Here is a 22057-nt window from a genome sequence, read left to right as displayed (position 1 = left end):
CACCAACATCCCCGTAGCGCTGTACATAGTACAAGACAAATAGTGGGAAGAATAGATACATGAGATGTTCAAAACAAGCAGGATATCCAGCAATACAAATATATACATTGTTGATGTGTAATTTGACACATCTCCCATACTGGGTACATGCTCAAATGATAAATTACAGCAGAATAAGAAACACTAGGAGTAGGTCCCTGCCCTTGTGAGCTTACAATCTAGAGGGTAGTGGGTTGGAGACATGAGGGGAGGAGACACGGGTTACCAGATGAGGCATAAACCCTCCAATACTGCCTATAGCAAGTTATAGACTTGTCTAAACAGGTGTGTTTTGAGAGTACATTTGAAGGTCTCCAGGTTTAGAGCATGATGGACTGGCTGTGGGAGAGCGTTCCAAAGAAGAGGTGATGCTTGTGAGAAGTCTTGAATGCAGGAGTGAGAGAAGGTGACTGTGCTAGAGGACAAGAGAGTCTCCTGGGAGGACTGAAGATTCCGGGTTGGATGGTATCTGAAGATTAGTGAAGAAATGTGTGGAGGAGACAACTTTTATAGAGCTAATTATTATTTTTTTTAACTTAGCTGAAATAGTGGTTATGCAATTGCTGTAGCATACATGGGGTTGCAGTGAGAGGTTTACTGTCATAGTTTTGTGCAGTAATTACCAGTGGCTTTCTGGATGCCTCAAGTACTGCTGTTGGAAAGTGGGAATTGAGCTCTGTTCCTCATATGCTATTCCAGACTTCTTGATCAGACAGTAAGGCTCGATTCCACATACAGCCAGTGGGAGTGGACAGTAGATTGTCCGCTCCGATGGGTCACTGTGGTCTGGCTTGGGCTCAGGACGGATGCACCATAGGATACATGGGGAACACATCCACCTGTCTGGGATTACCGTGGACTGTACAAGAGTGCTGCCGGCTTACCCCAACAGTTCTGTTGCAGGCTGACGAGTGTGAACAGCTGCTATATATAAAACAGGCTCCGTTCTCAGCTCAAGGGGGTGCACAGCCTAAGGGAACAGCAGATGAATGAAAGTAGGAAGTACAGTAACTATTCTCTTTCCCAGCATTGCAATGGACAGTAGAGCATGGCTAGTCTGATCCTATAATGGAAGATAGAGGAGCCATGTCACAGATTCCACTGCTGGTGCTGAGGTTTAATAATAGCATTTGTGGAGGTCTTCAGAGGACTTCAGCCAGCAGGATTGGCCAGGGCCTACAGATTCTCAATATTTCTGCATAAATATGACTTTAAACATCAAAATGATCCTAAGTTTTTAGATACATATGTGTGTCTGCAAAAGCATGTAGATATTAGGGGCATATTTACAGTTGTTCTTTATTTGTAAATATAAATATGCACAGTTTTCATTACATTACGTTGTCCATCTTTACAGGAGTGTTTAGAAGTTCCTCTTCAGAAAAAAAAAGAAAACCTTGATTGCATTAATATTATTAATAATAATAAACTTCATGTATAAAGCGCCAACATATTACAAAGCGATGTACACCAAATAGGGGAGACATTACAACATTAAACTATGTTAAACAATGTTACAGGGCAATTTTTGGTCCTTGATGTATTGACCAAAAGATTGCCTGAAGAAGAGCAGAAAATGGCTCTGAAGAAGCTGAGGGTAGCAGAAAAGACATCAAAAGCCTTTCTTATGGCTAATAATAAATATGCCTCTCGGAGTGAGGTACGGTGGGATGCGAAAGTTTGGGCAACCTTGTTAATCGTCATGATTTTCTTGTATAAATGGTTGGTTGATACAAATGGTTCGTTGTTACAATAAAAAATGTCAGTTAAATATATCATATAGGAGACACACACAGTGATATTTGCGAAGTGAAATGAAGTTTATTGGATTTACAGAAAGTGCGCAATAATTGTTTGAATAAAATTAGGCAGGTGCATAAATTTGGGCAATCTTAAAACAACTCTCAAATGACGTAAAGACAAAGATTGTTCACCATCATGGTTTAGGGGAAGGATACAGAAAGTTGTCTCAGAGATTTCAGCTGTCTGTTTCCACAGTTAGGAACATATTGAGGAAATGGAAGACCACAGGCTCAGTTCAACTTAAGGCTCAAGTGGCAGACCTAGAAAAATCTCGGATAGACAGAAGCGACGAATTGTGAGAACAGTCAGAGTCAACTCACAGACCAGCACCAAAGACTTACAACATCATCTTGCTGCAGATGGTGTCACTGGGCATCATTCAACCATTCGGCGCACTTTACACAAAGAGATGCTGTATGCGAGAGTGATGCAGAGGAAGCCTTTTCTCCGCCCACAGCACAAAGAGAGCCGCTTGAGGTATGCTTAAGCACATTTGAACAAGCCAGCTTCATTTTAGAATAAGGTGCTGTGGACTGATGAAACTAAAATTGAGTTATTTGGGCATAACAAGGGACATTATGCATGGAGGAAAAATAACACACCATTCCAAGAAAAACAACTGCTACCTACAGTAAAATATGGTGGTGGTTCCATCATGCTGTGGGGCTGTGTGGCCAGTGCAGGGACTAGGAATCTTGTCAAAGTGAAGGGACACATGGATTCCACTCAGTATCAGCAGATTCTGGAGAACAATATCCAGGAATCAGTGACAAAGCTGAAGCTGCGCCGGGGCTGGATCTTTCAACAAGACAACAACCCTAAACACTGCTCAAAATCCACTAAGGCATTCATGCAGATGAACAAGTACAATATTCCAGAATGGCCATTTCAGTCCCCAGACCTGAATATAATTGAAAATCTGTGGTGTGAGTTAAAGAGAACTGTCCATGCTCAGAAGCCATCAAACCTGAATGAACTAGATATGTTTTGTAAAGAGGAATGGTCCAAAATACCTTCAACCAGAATCCAGACTCTCATTGGAACCTAGTGGAAGTGTTTAGAGGCTTTCATTTCTGCAAAAGGAGGATCTACTAAATATTGATTTCATTTCTTTTTTGTGGCGCCCAAATATATGCACCTGCCTAATTTTGTTATTATTGCATTGTTACAGTTATTGCACACTTTCTGTAAATCCAATAAACTTTATTTCACTTCTCAAATATCACTGTGTGTGTCTCCTATATGATATATTTAACTGAATTTTATTTAATCGTAACAACCAAAAATGAATACAGGAAAATCATGACGGTTAACAAAGTTGCCCAAACTTTCGCATCCCACTGTATTTCCTTACTTAAACTTCAGAAATCTGAGTCTTCACTACACAAGTCTGATCTGCAGGTTTGTGGAATTGTTCCAGGCCTCAATCAAGGTAGATGCTCCAAAAAAAAAATGGTTACAGATGCTACCAATGTTCCAATGGAAAAAATGTCACCATTGCCAGCAAACAGAAGGTGATGTTGATTTTAAACTGGGTATTCTGTAAAGAAGGAGTGACAAACACATTTATTACTCTATAGACTTTAAAAAGCAGCATAGTCCTCTAAACTAATCATCTTGATGTCTAGCCATGTGGACTGGTGGTCAACAAGAAGAGGGGCCAGTAAGTGACACCTCTCCCACCACCTTACCAACAAACCAACCAACCCACATGGATTTTACAATTAGCAGTGGCAGAATGGGAGGCATGTCCCAGGGTTGAGGAAAAAAGAGTTCTCTTCCTCTCCTCTGTCACTTCAAAAGAAATTGCAATGGAAACAGAGGCGCCAGCAGAGTAAAAATTGATCATAGGTAAAAACAGATAAAAGTTGAGGGGCAAGGGTGGACTTACCTCCCCAAAACCAAACACAACCACTATGTATGGTTTAAACAAGATTTAATTCGTACTCCAGAACAAATGCAACGCGTTTTGTGGGTCTCTAGCCCGCTTCCTCAGGCAATAATAAAAATAGGAGTAACTCAGAAGTTATGTAGCCAAGTACAGCGCCGCTTCACAGATGCGCTGTACTTGTTACACAACTTCTGAGTTACTACTATCTTTATAATTGCCTGGGGAAGTGGGCTAGAGACCCACGAAAAGCGTTGCATTTGTTCTGGAGTACAAATTAAATCTTGTTTAAACCATACATAGTGGTTGTGTTTGGTTTTGGGGAGGTAAGTCCACCCTTGCCCCCCAACTTTTATCTGTTTTTACCTATGATCAATTTTTGCTCTGCTGGCGCCTCTGTTTCCATTGCAAGTATTGTCATCCACCTGGTGGATGGGTGAACACCCCTTCTTATCTTCTACAGAGAGCGACTTTTTAGCCTGAGTGGGGACAGGCCTAATATCCCCATAAGTGTTTTAAGTGGTTGCCTGAACCCGGCAACCCATACTTGTGAGTATATTTCTTATTGCTGCTACCTTGGCATTCCTTTATCATCAATAATACACTATTGGGGGCTCTCGATTGTGTTTTTCCTTTCTTTTACTTTAAAAGAAATGTGAGCTAATATATTCAGGACTTATGTGCTCTGTCACATTCTTAATAAAGAGGTAACAATAAAAAGGTGACCAGAGGAATGCCCTGAGTGAATAGAGAGATCAGTTTCAGAACCTTTTTAAATTCATGTAAATTATAAAATTAGGAAAAAGGTGATCCATACCAATTAAAAATATCTTACACCTTCACCCTAGAAAAATGTGACAACACTGAAAATCCACATAAAGAGATCGACTAGTCCATAACCCGACAGATCTGTCATATTGTTACTACTCACTGTAAAGGGGCCCATACACTCAGCCGATTTTCTGGCCGACCGATCGATCGATTGCCAATCGGTTGGCCAATCGACCGATCGATGGCCGATTTCGATGGATTTCCATCGAACTGGCAGGGTGGAAAATTTAGATCGATCTGATGAGATTGCTTATCAGTTTGCATTGGCCTTAATGGAAATCTGATGGCAAAAAAATGCCATCAGATCGAATTTCAATAGATTTCAAACTGAAATCTATTGGAATTCTATCCTGGTAAAAAATGTTCTAAAAACGCATCAGATAGATCATCAGATGCATTTCTTATCTATCTGATGAGTGTATGGGCACCTTAAAGGGGAACTGAAGAGAGAGGTATATGGAGGCTGTCATGTGTATTTCCTTTTAATCAATACCAGTTGCCTGGCAGCCCTGCTGGTCTATTTCTCTGCAGTAGTATCTGATTAAAACCAGAAACAAGCATGCAGCTAGTCTTGTCAGATCAGACTTATAAGTCTGAACCACTGAAACACCTGATCTGCTGCATGCTTGTTCAGGGGCTATGGCTAATAGTATTAGAGGCAGAGGATCAGCAGGGCTGCCAGGCAACTGGTATTGTCTAAAAGGAAATAAACATGACAGCCTCCATATACCTCTCTCTTCAGTTCCCCTTTAAGTGACATAGGAAAAAGTACTTTATAGTGCTTTTACTCTGGGACAAATGGACATCTTATGTGTGAAAACACATGTATTTTACTTTTCTTGTGTGATAGTTCCTCTACCAGTCAAAGAAGATACCATACCTAGGCAAAATCTAGAAACATTTCTACCTTCTCTCGACCCAAGCTTATGTAAGATGGACTTTGGCCAAGTAGAGAACTGTCCTGAGGTCTGAAGAAACAATTTGCTTTTGGAAGTTATGGATGCTTCAGCCTCCTGATTAAAGACAAGTACCATCTGGTTTGTTATCCCTGCAAATTTAAAAAGACATAAAACCATCATGATCATGTGGCAGGCACAGAAACTGACGTTGCAGCCAGGTTTAGGCTTCAGCATTAAAGGCGCCAGTTGAAACTTGGCCGAGGAATATGCTTTACAGCTCTTTTTTATTTCTTTACTTTCCTTATTAGGCGTTTTGAAGATGTTGTAAAGCAGTGTTTCTCAACATTTTATTAATATGTACCCCTTTTAAAACCCTGTACTCACCAAGTATCCCCTAGCATAGTAAACATTATCACAAGTACCCCTTGACAAAAATATATTCAATAGTAGTGCATGATAATTGGTTCTAATCAATTTTCAAGCATTTACTACTGCTTTTAATTAGCTAAAATACTAATTTGGTGTTGTTTAACCTATTTTGGTTCCTGGACGTAGAAACTACGTCCAGGAACCATGTGCGCTACCGCGCGCCCCCGTGGCCGATCGCGCGCGTGCACGCGCACTCCCGGCCGCGGATTCGGTAGCCAGGGAATCAAAGTATCGGGCTATGGTGCCCGATCACTGATTCCTCTCCCCCGCTGAAAAAGCGACAGCTTCTCTCGGAAGCTGCGCCTTTTCTGGCCGTTCCCTTCCCTTAGAGTGACGTCATGTAAACAAACTCATGGCCGCCATCTTGTGGCCAAAAAGTAATACTACAACTGAAAATAAAAATAGATTAAAATCAACACACATTTACTTTATAAATCTATTGTTTACCCCCCACCCTCCCAAAACTACCCAAATAAAATGTTTACTATAAGAAAAAAAACCATTACAATAAAAAAAAACATGTAAATATTTACCTAAGGGTCTAAACTTTTTAAATATATATTCCACTTTAGCCAGCGCTCAATGTCCCAGACTGCAAACACCACCTCGATACTTGGGTCTTCAGACACCTATACACCTTTAAAAGTAAACAGCAAGAGAAGATCTCATAGTGCAGGATGTTTATATATTGCACTCACACCTCTGTGCTCCCGCAGCCACACACTAAAAACACTCAGGTGGTGCTATAAACTTTTCCACCGGGGACTAGGGGTCACACTCCCCCTCAAGTTCCCTCCTCACCAGATATATGCTTTCACTTTGCTTATCTCTCCACGCCGTCTGTCTTATGGGTTAACATCACCTCGCAGAAAACAGAGTATAACATGTGTAAAACCTTATTTAATATGAAGCTTCACGCTTAAAATCACTGTGCGTACATAAAAATTTCTTTAAACATTGCCCATCATATAGTCACCGTAGCCTCTAGTAGCGTTCCGGTCTTGGCTGCGTATGATTCCTTCCTGGTCTCAGCGCGTCTCATTGGCTCCGCCCTACCGGTTTCGTCATCAACGATGATGAGTCATCGTTGATGACGAAGTCGGTAGGGCGGAGCCAAGGAGACGCGCTGAGACCAGGAAGGAATCATACGGTGACTATAGGAGGCTATGGTGACTATATGACTATATGACACTGTTTTTAGTGTGTGGCTGCGGGAGCACAGAGGTGTGAGTGCAATATATAAACATCCTGCACTATGAGATCTTCTCTTGCTGTTTACTTTTAAAGGTGTATAGATGTCTGAAGACCCAAGTATTAAAGAGGAACTCCAGTGAAAATAATTTAATATAAAAAGGTGCTTAATTTTTACAATAATTATGTATACATGATTTAGTCAGAGTTTGCTCATTGTAAAATCTTTCCTCTCCCAGATTCACATTCTGACATGTATTACATGGTGACATTGTTACTGTGGGCAGATTATGTAGCTGTTCTGGCTTTAACAGACAGCTATAAACAGCCATTTCCTGTGTGTGTCATTGTTACATTGTGGCAGTTTGCCCAGAGTACCGTACGGTACCAGAGCCTCTTGTGGGAGGGGTTTCAGCACAAAATCAGTCATACAGCGCCCCCTGATGGTCTGTTTGTGAAAATCATTATATTTTTCATGTAAAAGTGGGTATCAGCTACTAATTGGGATAAAGTTCAATTCTTGGTCGGAGTTTCTCTTTAAGGTGGTGTTTGCAGTCTGGGACATCGAGCGCTGGCTAAAGTGGAATATATATGTTGAACTGGCCTGAGGAGGCGTAATACGGTAGCGCTCCACCAAAGTAAAACAAGTGGGAATAGGGTATAACAGCAAGCGCGTTTTTTTACTCTGCATATAAACTTTTTAAATATCAATGTAAAAATGAAATATTTCTATATTTTTTTTATTTTAAACTTGTTAATAGTGATAGATGCAAAATGGAAAAAATGCACCTTTATTTCCAAATAAAATATTGTCGCCATACATTGTGATAGGGACATAATTTTAACGGTGTAATAACCGGGACATATGGGCATATACAATACGTGAGTTTTAATTATGGAGGCATGTATTATTTTAAAACTATAATGGCTGAAAACTGAGGAATAATGAATTTTTCCATTTTTTTCTTATTCTTCCTGTTAAAAATGCGTTTACAGTAAAGTGGCTCTTAGCAAAATGTACCCCCCAAAGAAAGCCTAATTGGTGGCGGAAAAAACAAGATATAGATCAGTTCATTGTGATAAGTAGTGATAAAGTTATAGGCTAATGAATGGGAGGTGAACATTTCTCTCGTGAAAACCACGGAACCTGAATGGGTTAAATAAGATTTAGCATTTTCTAAAACTCTAAATTTGTTATTCTTGATTAAGTATATCAAGCCCGAGTACCGCCTGGAACCATCAGAAGTACCCCCTGGGGTACGTGTACCACATGTTGAGAACCTGGGTTGTAAAGTAGTGGATGCTTGGTTTACATGCACTCAGTACTCAGATGATTGATAAAAATTTGCTAAAAGTGACTATCGGTCAACTATTAATGACGGACACCTACCTATAGCTCACAATTTGTGAATCTAGATATTGTAATTTTATCCAAATAATGATGTCACCTTTTCATTGATGTGTTTTACACACTCAATAAAACAATGAAACAGAAACTCGGTCAAGGTGCCAGATAACAGCAGCCTCTGCCGAGAATCTAGTGTCTGTACAGCAGCTCTCAATGCCTCGGTGAGTAATCAACTTGGCAAATCAATTTGGCCTAGAGCTTTGCTCGCCTCCCTCACCCCACCGGTTGTGTGTCGTCACACCATATTGTTTTGTTGGCCCTCCGCCCACCCCTCGCATAGTAACAGATCAAATTGCTAGCCTGCATGTTGCTAGCCTGTGTTCTGTACAGAATTGGCCCTGTAATGTCTCCTGAGGGATTGAGTGCTGCTGGGCAACATTCCTCCTATGTGTATATGAGGCTTTAGACTGGGATGGAAAACAACTGTAGTACCAGGGCCTTGGGACATGAGAGACATCTATACCCTGACAGCACACTCCACCAAGTGCCATGCTCTAGATTACATCAAGGATTGGCTTGATGGGGGCATCTTCTACCTATCACAAATCTCAGTGAATCTTTGTAAAGATAGTGCATTTTTTATTTATGAGACACAATACCTTTCTGCATTGTGTGTCATTGTTTCTCCCCACATCTCACTACAGGTGCCCATACATCACTCGACTTGGAGGCTGATCGACCATCTGATTTGAGGTGCAAATGGAGGAAGCCGAAGACAGATGGGTACTGCGGTGAGTGACAGCGGACAGGTAAAGTAGAAGTGTAAGCATGGGGGACACATTTACACTAGGGGCAGCGTCGGAAGCGGCAGATTTGGTGTCACAAGGGTGATTCCCATGATATTAAATGCTGAAATCAATCGGGAATCAGCCTGCTGTGTTTGGGCAGCCAACAGATCTTTCTGATCAGATTCAATCAAGAGAGAAATATGTCTTTTGGTCCAATCTGCCCATATTCTCTAGATGTATGGGCACCTTCCCCTCAACACATTTACACAGTTTGTGTTATTTTGAACAGCAGTGTAAACCAAAGAGACTGATCTTACTGATACAACTACTTCAAACTTGTGCATATTGAAATGAAAACCTCCTGTATTTGTCACATTCTTACTGATAACCATACTTAAAGGGTCACTTACGTAAAAAAAATGAGTTTTACTCACCTGGGGTTTCTACCAGCCCCCTGCAGCTGGCCGGTGCCCACTTAGACTTGCTCCGATGCTCCTGGCCCCGCCAGCAGCCGCTTTCGGTTTTGGCGACAGGAGCCGACAGGCCGGGAACGTGAGTGATTCCTTGCGTTCCTGGACGCAATAGCGCCCTCTATACTACCATTGCGTCCAGGAACGCGAAGAATCACTAGCGTTCCCGGCCTGTCGGCTCCTGTCGCCGAAACTGGAAGTCGCTGCCGGCGAGGCTAGGAGCATAGGAGCAAGTCTACGTGGGCACCGGACAGCTGCAGGGGGCTGGTAGAAGCCCCAGGTGCATAAAACTCATTTTTTTTTTACGTTGGCTTAAGTGTCCCTTTAAGCACAGTCTAAGGTGAAAAGTCTCTCATGGTTGTCAACTTGATCTAGACCTGCTTCGGTTCTAGTGCTGGTTAACTCTTTTGAAGCTAGATCCTGGGATTGGCAGAAGTAGGGTCTCTGCTCAGATACTAATGGAGTTCTCTGGTAATGATCGGTTAAGTGTTTATGCCTTGGGGTCTATACTCATGTGTAGTGATTTTGTCCTCACAGCAACAGATCGGGTCTCATCTCTTCATGCCACTTGTGGCTGTCTGTGGAGAGCTGTCAGAGGTTCTCATAAAGGATGTGTTGTCCAGGCCCTTCCTCCATAGCCTGCTGCTCGGTTCCAGTGGCAACAGTGTTTAGTATTTTACTTGAACCAGATATTTGGAAGCATGGCCCATCTGGCATTTTATCATACTGAGAAAAATTCTTCCACACTCTTATATGCACTTATATGCCCTTTATTTAGCCCATATATTTGGACACTTACCTTTCATAATATATAGAGGCCAGACTTCATAAATGTAATCCACAGGGATATTCCTTCAATTAAATTTTGCTCCTAGTCATTGATTACCCTGGCAAACCAAACCATATGGACCATAATAAAGTTAGATAGCAGAATTTCCTACATTTAACAAAGAGAAGTTAGACATGAACTACTAAATGGTTGAAGTACAAACAAAAAACCCCACTGAGTTGGGAGGCCGTCAGTGTCCCCAGCTTTATCCCTCTCCCAGTAGGACAGCAGGTTCTGCACCCACTATAAAGGCTAACCAGAGAAAGCAGGTTAGTTGAAAGGCACGGGTATTGTTCTTACAATAAAGCCACTTAATAGCCTATCAGCATGAGAAACCAAATTGGAGCTGGTGTATTCACTGGAAACAAAAAGGATTGCATCACGTTTAGAAAATAGCTTGTTTCACAGACTCACCCCTCCTTCACTGGAGCAAAACATTGACCTGTCAGATTTTCTAGATGTTTTCACTGTATGCAAAAGTAACAAGTTGCTAACAAACATGGGTTTCAAAGGGTGATCAAAGGTACAGAAACCACCCAGCTATTATTAGACGTGCTGGTCTATCTGTCATTCCTGAAAAAGACACTGTAGTGACATATAGTAGAACAGTCAATTATTCAGGATAACCACTTATGGTAATTTTCCTGGTTTCAGCATCAAAAACACTTCCTATATCTATATATTACATTCAAGATCTGGCTTTTGTGAACGGTCCTGCCATAAATACATGTCCATTTGCAGTACAAGGTACCACTATACCAGAAAATGATACCTTGTTGCTTCCACTGTCTATATTTTCTACACCGTTTGTCGCTAATATAAGGAACTGTTTACTTATTATAAGAAAAAAATGAATTCATCATTTTTGAACCATTATGTTGCCTGAGTTCCTTCACAGCAGTCACTCTCAGAACCATCTTTCAGGTGTTCAGTCAGCTGTGTGACGCAGACCTCAATAAGACCTCAACAAGAAGCGTATGATCAGTTTGATCAGGTGATAGATTTGTAATGCCTGGGACACACCATATAATTTCCCAGCAGATAGAAGGCCGAATACAGTTTCCGACTGTTTTTCTGATCGATTTTTTTTATAAAGGTGAACAAAAAATCAACCAAAAAAATGGAAATCAAATCGGACCTGTTGGAAATGACCTAATCAACTATCTATCTAATGGGAAATTGCATAGTGTGTACCAGGTGTAAGGCTCTTATGTTCTGGTCATCAACATCATGTGTCAAGTTTTGTCACTGTGTAGACTTGGTGGCCACTAATGATCCAATCTTTTTCATCCAATCTTACCAAATCTATGTAGTATAAGGGTAAATTGAGTGAATATACTGAATGGATACTTCAGGCAGTTACCTTATATTATACAGAAATGGTAAGATTGGATGAAAAAGATTGGCTCATTAGTGGCCACCTTAAAGGGATACTGTAGGGGGGTCGGGGGAAAATGAGCTGAACTTACCCGGGGCTTCTAATGGTCCCCCACAGACATCCTGTGTTGGCGCAGCCACTCACCGATGCTCCGGCCCCGCCTCCAGTTCACTTCTGGAATTTCTGACTTTAAAGTCAGAAAACCACTATGCCTGCACACCCGTGTCCTCGCTCCCGCTGATGTCACCAGGAGTGTACTGCGCAGACACAGACCATACTGGGCCTGCGCTGTGCGCTCTTGATGACATCAGCGGGATCGAGGACACGGCAACGCAGGCGCAGTGGTTTTCAGACTTTAAAGTCTGAAATTCCAGAAGTGAACCGGAGGCGGAGCCGGAGCATCGGTGAGTGGCTGCGCCAACACAGGATGTCTGCGGGGGACTGTTAGAAGCCCCGGGTAAGTTCAACTCATTTTCCCCTGACCCCCCCTACAGTATCCCTTTAAATCAGGAAATGATCACATCAAATCAGAGCCTTACAAATCATGTGATCAGCCTGGTAATGTGCTTCTCCATATGAGTTGCTGCTACTTACATTTAATAAAGGCGTCTGGAAAAAAAGTCACAGGGGATTGCCACTAGAAGAATATCGCTGAAATCAGAGGTATTCTACTGCTTCATTTTGATAGTAAAATTTTGGTAATGTTTACCAATATTTTACTATAGCTTAACCTTACCATACTCACACAGAACCCTCTCTCTACCTATGCCTAACCCTTAGACCTCCCTGGTGGTGCCTATACCTAAGACCCCTCTCTGGTGGTGCCTAAGTCTTAACACCCCGCCTGGTGGAGCCTAAACCTAAGACCACCATGGCGTTTCCTAAACCTAAGACCCCCCCCCCCCCCCCCCTCAGTAGTGCCTAACCTCCTCCCCCCCATGGTGCCTAACCCTAACCTCCCTCCTAGAACTAAACCCCTCTCTGCCAGAAAGCTGCAATATGTGGTAACGAAAGTAGATTTCAGTGCCCGACTACCGGCAAGCAGGGTAAATTCACACTGCATGCCGCTAATCGGGTACCTCCGAGATCCAAAAATTTACCTTCATTGCCGCACTATAAAAGCTGCATTTTGTGGCATAGAAGGTAACTGTCGGTGCCCTCAGGTGCAGGTAAAAAAGGTAAATTTCAGCACACGGAGGCATCCGATTAGCGACAAGCAGGATACATTTTAAATTTACACTGCTTGCCTCCATATGCTGTATTTTTCCGGTCAAGGGCCGGGTCAACATACTTCATACTGCTGTGGGGCCGGAACATACATAAAATGATGTTGAAAAAACATTACATTGAATCTAGGTATTGATTAACCTCCCCAATCATTCCCGGAGGAGAACTCCCAGCAGCAGCCATTCAGACGTGCGGCGCGCGAAGAACATCTTTGTGCGCCAGACATTGAAGCCTACCCAGAAGACAACCTGCTGTCCAGTTTGACAGCAGTGTCACCTGATGCAGAATTGGAAGCCATGGAATTACTGCTCGCTGGCTTCTACAGTATGTGGATGGGTGGTGCCAGCACTGTTATTCTATATGCGGGCCGCCAATATTTAGGTGCAGTGGGCCACATCTATAAGTTAACAGACGCCTGATGTGAACTGACCAATCAATTTTTTACTCACCTGGGGCTTTTTTCCAGCCCCTCGCAGCCATCTGAGTCCCTCGCCGCAGCCCCAGTCCTCCGCGTTGTTCCACTGGCCACCTGTGATGATAGCGACCCCGACGGTGGGTTGGGTCTTTCTGCATTCATTCAAGGCCATGTGTCCACGTCATATGATGTGTACTGCACCTGCACATAATTACAGCGTAGGTGCAGTTAGTGCCATAGTAAAAAATAGATTGGTCAGTTCACATTGGAAGTCCTATAAACATTTTGTGTTTGGGGGCCAGTGAAAAAGCATCATGGGGTTGCGTTCAGACCACGGGCCGTAGTTTGAGGACCACTGGTGTAGAGTGATGCTAATTAGTGAGTTTATATGTTCTCCCCATGTTAGTGTGGGATTGTTCCGAGACTGCATAAAATTTGGTGAGCAAAACTCTATATCACCTGAAAAGTACACAACCTAGGCAACAAAATCCCATCTATGCACAAAAAAAGGCTGCCTAATAATGGTTCAGGGTATCTACTGCCCTATATCCGTCTATATAAATAAATGATCTGTCCAAACATGTCTCAAAAAATGATATCAATTTATTAGGGACATATCCCTTTAAAAGATTAAAAAACAATACATTTAAAATCCCCCAACATTGCATATAAACAATACACCTCCCAACTGCTCGTTGTATAATAAATGCCAATAGTAGATGCTATGTGAACGGGATTCCTCGCAACTAAAAGTGCTAGTGCTGTAATAATGATGCAAATATATTGTGCAAAAAAAGGACAGCAATTTGCCCACTACACACTGTGACAATACAAATAATTATGGAGAAATACAAAAGTACAAAAATACCAAAAATACAAAAATACCAACTTGCAATGAATACCACTCTCAAATGTACGGGAGTACCTAGACTATGATGTCAATGATTTGAAACAACCTGTGTTAAAGTGAGCTCGTGCATAGTGTGCTGAAGAGAAAGTCTCTCAATCCAAATAAGGTGCAAAAGATAAGGTGCTGTGTGAAAGGAAAGGAACTTTACCCGTGTTCTGGTTGGGAGGAGAGGGAGACAGCCCTACACGCTCGCAGTCTCTACTGCTTCTCTGGAGGCTAACAACAATAGCGGGAATCCCCTAATATACCCCTTCATTTCCTGATTCGGTGTGTAATCCATGGTGCACGGCCACGCACCCGTGCGCATGACTTCCATGCCCACAATGGGCGTGTTGCCATTGCACATCATGGCTGAGCCTCCGGGCGAGATGTCACGGAGGCTCAGCCATGACATGCAATGACAACATGCCCAATGGCTGACCATGGTGGGGATTCGATTGGAAGCTCCTCTGAGACTGATGACTTTATACACTAATGTGCTACAGAAGATATCAGTGCTATATAAATACACAATCCTAGTAATAATAAAGCAGGACCTGGAACTGCTTTAACACAAGCATACTTTTTGAATTTTTATTTCCTGTTAAATGTCTACAGTTTTATTTTTGGAAATGCATTTTTTATGACCAGTAAATATATGAAATACAGTTAAGGCAGCTGAGAAGTTGCATATTATAAAAAAAAAAAGTGCAGTATGGAGCAGACACAAAAATAACGAATAAAATGAAATTATTCACAAGAATATTATCAGCACGTTTCATTTCAAGTGGCACTCAATAGATAAGAAGCAAGGAGGATCAAACTTATATGCTATACTCTATAAAACACAAAAAAGAGACAAATGGTCTTCCACAAATTCAACTATTCAGTAAATGTCATTATCTGCTAATGTTAATTTAGCATAACGTCCCTTAATAGACTGGACAGGTGGACGGAGGTCCCGCATTTCCAAGACTCTTGAAGAATAGAGCTGATTTGCAGATTAATCAGAAGGATATTGTGTGCACTAAAATATTCAGCCACTCAGAAATTCAGGCTTCTTAGCCCGCAGCTACACCGCATTTACGACTTCCTGCATGTATACCCAGCAGCCTCCAACTCAGAGAAAAGACACCTAATGAGGGGGAAAATGACCAGATAATGAAAAGAAAGTTACTTTCATTAGCTGAATCTGTAGAAAAGAGAAAAAAATCAGGGTGCTGCATATATGAAAGGATCAATGTTGGATTCACCTAGTATTCACCCTGCCTTGATGAGCCATATATTATGGTTTGATCTGCCTTTATTATAAAGGGGTAAAGGTTACATACATCCGTTGCCAGGAAAAAAATCTCTGCTAAGCTGAATACTCACCTGACGACACGATACAGGAAGATGGATCCCAGCAACATCCCCTGACGAAGACCATTCCCCGATCCATCTTCCTGCCAGCAGGTACAGATGTGACCTCACGCGACGGGCGTAAATGGGAAGTCAAGTGATCTCAATACTTTGTGCGGAGTCCTCGTCGTTGCAAAAATGTCATCCACGTAATTGTGTGCCGGTACCCACATCGCGAGATCGTGGAAGAAGTCGCTTATCGTTCAAAACAAAAAAATCACCAGTCGTCTGAAAAATTGTCACAGAAATCGCATAGTGGGTACAGGCCTTTACTGTAATGGTTCTTGATTTACTCTTAATGATTATCAATGGAGACCTCAGATAATTGGAATTACTACCCTTTATGACAGAAGCAAATGTTCAGTAGGATGCCAACAGACTTTTATTATAAGTCCCATAGTAAGATTTTAGTTTGAATTGCAAGACAAGATGGCATTTTATGCAAATCAGTTTTTGCGAAGAAACATTCCAGATGAAACAAGCTAAAGTGTTTTGGGTTTTTTTGTTCTTTTTTTCAAATTTTGTTTCAGTTCTCTTTCAGAAAAGTAAACATTTCTAAAAGAGCATTTTAAGATTGTTTTACTGTTGTAAACTCCCATCTACTCGAAAACGAGCTGTGGCAATAGGATGCCAGCTGTTGATTATTTGATAATCACTTTAATATTAGCCAGAAACAATATTATGCTTAGGTAGTCATATGAATACATAAACAGCAAAGTCGACAGCTGTTAATTTTTTTGTGGTCTGTTGGTTTTTCAGTCATGTTTGACATCACTGACTTTTGTGTGTGGTCAGAAGGAAGTGGATCCCTGCATCTGTGTTTAGTGCATGGGAAAATGGCTGTTTAGTAACCTGGCTAGCTTCACAGTAGGACGTTGCATTGTAAAGTTGCAACGCAATAGTACAACTCAATACAACAAAAACAAGTGGTAACGAACAGTAATGCTGCATTACCTTTGCATACAGTAAGTACAGTAAAGCATATAAGCAATTAAATGTATGTTTTCCTGTACCTGGTAAAATGTGCGTTTAGAGGTAACGCCCTGCAGCAGTGCATTACCATAACGCTATACTTTACAATGTAACGCTAATGACGCACTGTGAACGCCACATAGAGTTTTAATTGCATTGCTGTAAGCTGCGTTATATGACTTTATAACGCAGCACCGTCCCACTGTGAACCTAGCCTCAATCTTCAGTTGAGTTAGGCTAGGTTCACAGTGGTCAGTTGTATAACACATGCGTTAAAATGTATGTGAACTGCAGTGGAAACTGGTCATAGACTTTAATACAAAGCCTGCATGTGGCGAGTTAGAATAATGCAGTACTGTGAACAGGTCCTTAGAATTGTATGGGCAGTGAGTTGACATGTAGAATTGTTTTGCAAAGTAACTGAGCACTGTGAACCAGCCCTTAGGCTAGGTTCACAGTGGGACATTGCATTGTAATATTGCAACACAACATTACAACACAATGCAATAAAAAATGGTAACCCAGATTGACGCTGCGTTACCGTCTCATACAGTAGATACAGTAAAGCATACAGGCAATGAAAAGTATGCTTTCCTAAACCTGGTAATGTGTAGCATTTAGAGGTAACACACTGCAGCAGTGCGTTACCATAACGCTACACGTTACAATGTTTGCTAACGACGTCGCATAGACTTTTTATTGCAGTGTGGAAAGCTCCGCAACGTCCCACTGTGAACCTAGCCGCAAGGTTATACTCTTATCTCTTTTGTGCAATTTTATTTAGTAGCAATAGTTTGTACTTCAAGATAACACTGAGACTAGGTTCACAGTGGTCAGTTGCATAATGCACATGTTATAATGATGTGAACTGCAATGGAAACTGGACATAGAATTTAATACAAAGCCTGCTAATAATAATAATTAAATAAAAAGCAGAGGTACAGCTAACAGTGGCTAAAGCTTTTGCATTTTACACATAAGCTTCAGCTCTTTCTCTACAGACTCGTCTAGTGTTAAATGAAGAAATATTTTTATATCATTTATTTTTTCAACTATTCAAGCTATATTTACATTAAATACCAAAATGGAACTCAGCGGATTTAAGGCAGTATGCCAAATCAAAAATAAAGGCACTATATCATAGCCAACCTATAGCAAATGTGCTGCAGCCTTCTCTTCCTATAAAAGGAGAACTTTAACTACTAGAAATATAACAGGCCTCAGTAATGGTGGGCAGCACATGACAAACCTCCAGTAACAGCAACACACACACACACACACACGCACACACACACATACACACACACACTGATACACACACACACACACACACACACGCACGCACACACACACATACACACTCACACTGATACACACACACACACACACACACACGCACACACACACACATACACACACACACTGATACACACACACACACACACACACACACACACACACACACACACATACACACACACACTGATACACACACACACACACACACACACACACACACACACACAACTTTTTCAATAGAGCTGTTTCTTAGGGCCCATTCACACTAGAAATTGCTAACTGCAAACGCTGAGCGATTTTCTGGCGTTTTCCAGCGGTTTTTCCTAGTGATTTCCCAGCAATTTTTCACTGTATCCAGAGATTAGCGTTTTGCGATTTCTAGTTCAATTAGCCTTTTGTGGGTAATCTGCAAGATTGGCTGGGTAAAATCGCTGGGAAAACTCTGTTGATTGTGAAGAGGCCAGTGATTTCTGAGCGATTTTCCAGCATTCCTATACTTAACATTGAACCGCTAATCGCTCAGAATCCCTCAGAAAACACTGCAGGCAACGTGTTTCAGCAAATCGCTTAGATGAGAACACTTCCATATACTTTCATTGTACACGCTTTAGGGCCCATTCACACTTTTCGTTTTCAATGCGATTTCAGCATTGCTCTGAAAACACACAAGTGTGAATGGGCCCTAAAGCCCGAGGTCAGCCTTCCATTCCTGCCTGGTTTCTGTGGATTTCCCTGTTTAGACAATGGTGCAGTTTTAATCCACAGAAAGCTGTCTAGACCAGGGAGCACAAGCCAGTGTTTTCCTGTCAGTGCAGATCATGACTTCTCCCCCCCTTCCTCTGCTGGTAAAAGACTAAAACTAAGTACACACATGCGATGATTGCCACCCGTCGGGGAGCAGGAAATGATCCTTCGGGTGACCAATCAGGGACCGGTGCTGTACAGGTGCATTGCTAGCCTTGAGGCATGCTCGGGCATCGTGGCTCATTAAGGATCCAACATGTTGGATTCTTGAACAACATCAGGCATACAATATACACACGCTAGATAGGTGAATGATCATCAGTCGAAGCGACCATTATCAGCGATTTTAGCCAACTTTTATCTAATGTCTGTATGTCCATTGACTCTGCTGGTAAAAGACTGACACTTTCTGGCCAGCACTGCAGCTATGGCAGTGTCATCATGAGCAAGAATCTGCTATAGCTGCAGTGCTGGCCACAGTCCCCATTATAATGCTCCTAGTTTATAGGGAAGCAGAAAATTTGGGCACCTGGGGCTAATGGGCAATTTCAGCTCCCCATAGGCGCTAATGTAAATATCGTAATTTGAGCTCAACGATAAATGTCGTTTTTAGCATTACAACATTAACGTTTTTTAAATATATTATGGTTTTGAAACTTGCAACGTTATAGTTTTTGTCATATTGTTTAGTTTGTGTGCACAAAATTTACGTTATGAAATATGTTAACGTTTCCACATTTGTAATTGTGTTTGTGTAGGGGGGAATGGTTAGGAGTCATGAAGGGTGTTTGTGCTGGGGAGGTGGTTAGGGTTTGGCACCACCAGGGGGGGGGGGCTTACGTTTAGGCACCACCAGGGGTGCTTAGGTTTAGGCACCACCAGGGATGTCTTAGGGTTAGACACCACCTGTAGGACCTAGATTTAGGCACCACCAAGGTGGTCTTAGATTTAGGCACCACCGGGGGGCAGGTTTAGGGTTAGGCACCACCGGGGGGGCTTAGGTTTAGGCACCACCAGGGATGTCTTAGGGTTAGGCACCACCAGTAGGACCTAGATTTAGGCGCCACCAGGGGGGTCTTAGATTTAGACACCACCAGGGGGGTATAGGGTTAGGCACCACCAGGGGGTCTTAGGTTTAGGCACCACCTTAGGGTTAGGCACCACCAGGGGGGTGTAAGGGTTAGGCACCACCAGGTGAGGGTTCTGTGTGAGAGTAGGGTTAGGTTAAGCTGTATTTTTTAACAATGCAATGTTTTGTAAAGTAAATATCTTTTCTTTTTCATTTCCTATCTTTTTTAAAATTGATACTTATCATTTACATGTTTTCTGTTCACTTCAATCCCATTTGAAAGCAATCTTTATTGTTTATTACGAATTCGTTTTCCATCAGCACCCATTTTTCCTTGCACCTCTATTTCATGCACGCATTTATTGTCCTGCTTTTTAGTATATTCTGTAAACATGCACCTCTAATACAGTGCTTAAAGGAACACTATCAATTAACATATTTTTTTCAAGTGTGATAGGAAATGTTTGGGAAGTGCAGCTGAGTACTGGTGTATACATTTTAATTCTCATCTCTTTTTTTACTGTTATCTTTTTTACTGTGCTCTAATCTGATGAAAGAATGAGCCATGAGGGGAGGGGGGAATTCTTTCACAGTGCATCTGTTAATCCTGTCTGTGTAGAGCTCAGTCAGAGACAGGCAGAGCTTTCTCTCACAGAGAGCAGAGATTCTGCCTTTGCAAATGAGACATTCCAAACATAGCAAAAAATCTACACACAATGAATTACAGCTTTTGCCTCTATTTAACATGAAAAGTATGAAAATGTTTACATAGCTACTTAGACATTATTTGTAAATTGTCATTTTAGAACACTTGGTTTGATAGTTTTCCTTTAATTATAGTACCCTCCACTATATTGTCCTTCATGATAGAGCCTCTAATTATAGTGGCCGCCCCCCTTACTATTCCCTTCCTTTTCTAGCAAATTATAATTACAATTATTGGATACAAAACAGTAACCTCCTGTAGTATTATTATTATTAATTTATATAGCGCCAGCGTCTTATGTGGAGCTGAACAACAGCATACAGGGTATGAAGATGTGAGTTTTCAGATTGTGCATAAAAAGAGTACGTGTGGGTGAGTGGCGGATGTGTTGTGGGAAAAGTGTTCCAGAAGAGGGCTGAGGATCGAGAAAAGTCTTGTAAGTGGTCATGAGAAGAGGTGACCAGAGAAGAAGAAGAGAGAATATAATATGTGTCAGAGCTTGTGTCAGCCACTATACTGACACACTCTGCTGTAGACTTCCAAAAGAAGTGTGACCTCATGGCCTCACATCTGGGACAGAAAACCAGCACCCTGCAAAGGTCTTGCCATTGTATGGATATAAAGTGTGACATCACCCTCCAATTCCTGTTCCCTTTGCCGCAGTTTACCATTCAGCCTCAGACCCTGAGGGAATCGTGAAGGCATTCAGCAATGCAGGCAAAGTAACCTTTTGGATTGGTTGGTGAGTCCACACGCTGTAAAATTTCGATTGTATGTACAATTGATACAATCGGCTATCTCATATAGAGATCGGGTCACTGCCACCAATTCGCAATAAGTGTGCGAATACGCAAATCTAACTCTAGCTAACTCCTGTACGAAAAAGGGTTAATTCAACATGCTTTCTAGAGACAGCAAAATAACAAACGGTTATGGTAACATTCTCTTCAGAGAAGCAGGAAACTCTTTGTGGAGTTTTCAGAACAACTAAATACAGTAATTGAGCAGATTGATACATCAAAAATAAAAGAAAATAACGAAGTATAATTTGTGTCAAATTACCATGCACTTTGCGAAGTCCAACCAGAAGATCTTAAGTTCTGTGTGTAATAGTCCAATGATGGAAAGCCTAGATCCTTGATGGAATATGGATACTGGCTGGGGCTCACTTGACAGCCTGTGTCTAGCAGTTTTAACTCTTTCTCCGCTGGAGTTTGGAGAAGGTAATGGGAGGTGGGCAGGGTCAGCTACATGCTCAAGCTCCACTCTCTGTCATGACAGGCAGAAAAGAATATGAAATAGCTGAATTGATGGTATTGCAGCGTCAGTTGATCAGAACCCACAGAGAATGATACATGCATCTTTCTGGCATTCTCTGCTTTACTCGGAGTCTAAACACATATGTATTAGGATATTTCATTTAAGAGAAAAACTAGATCTTG

The 22057-nt window shown here is 41.8% G+C and overlaps 1 protein-coding gene across 2 annotated transcripts in view; it reads left to right on the top strand.

Annotated features, from left to right (window-relative positions):
• The window catches only part of PERM1 (PPARGC1 and ESRR induced regulator, muscle 1), a 619718-nt gene that overhangs the window by 502190 nt on the left and 95471 nt on the right, over nt 1-22057 (top strand). For both annotated transcript variants that reach the window (XM_068240727.1, XM_068240725.1), the window contains exon 4: nt 9133-9219. In XM_068240727.1, the coding sequence (XP_068096828.1) occupies nt 9133-9219 (87 nt within the window). The remainder of the gene's footprint in view (nt 1-9132; nt 9220-22057) is intronic.

This window comes from Hyperolius riggenbachi, chromosome 6 (genome assembly GCF_040937935.1).
Source record: "Hyperolius riggenbachi isolate aHypRig1 chromosome 6, aHypRig1.pri, whole genome shotgun sequence".
NCBI lineage: Eukaryota > Metazoa > Chordata > Amphibia > Anura > Hyperoliidae > Hyperolius > Hyperolius riggenbachi.
Note: the sequence above shows the minus strand (reverse complement) of the source record. Positions and strands in the feature narration are given on the sequence as shown.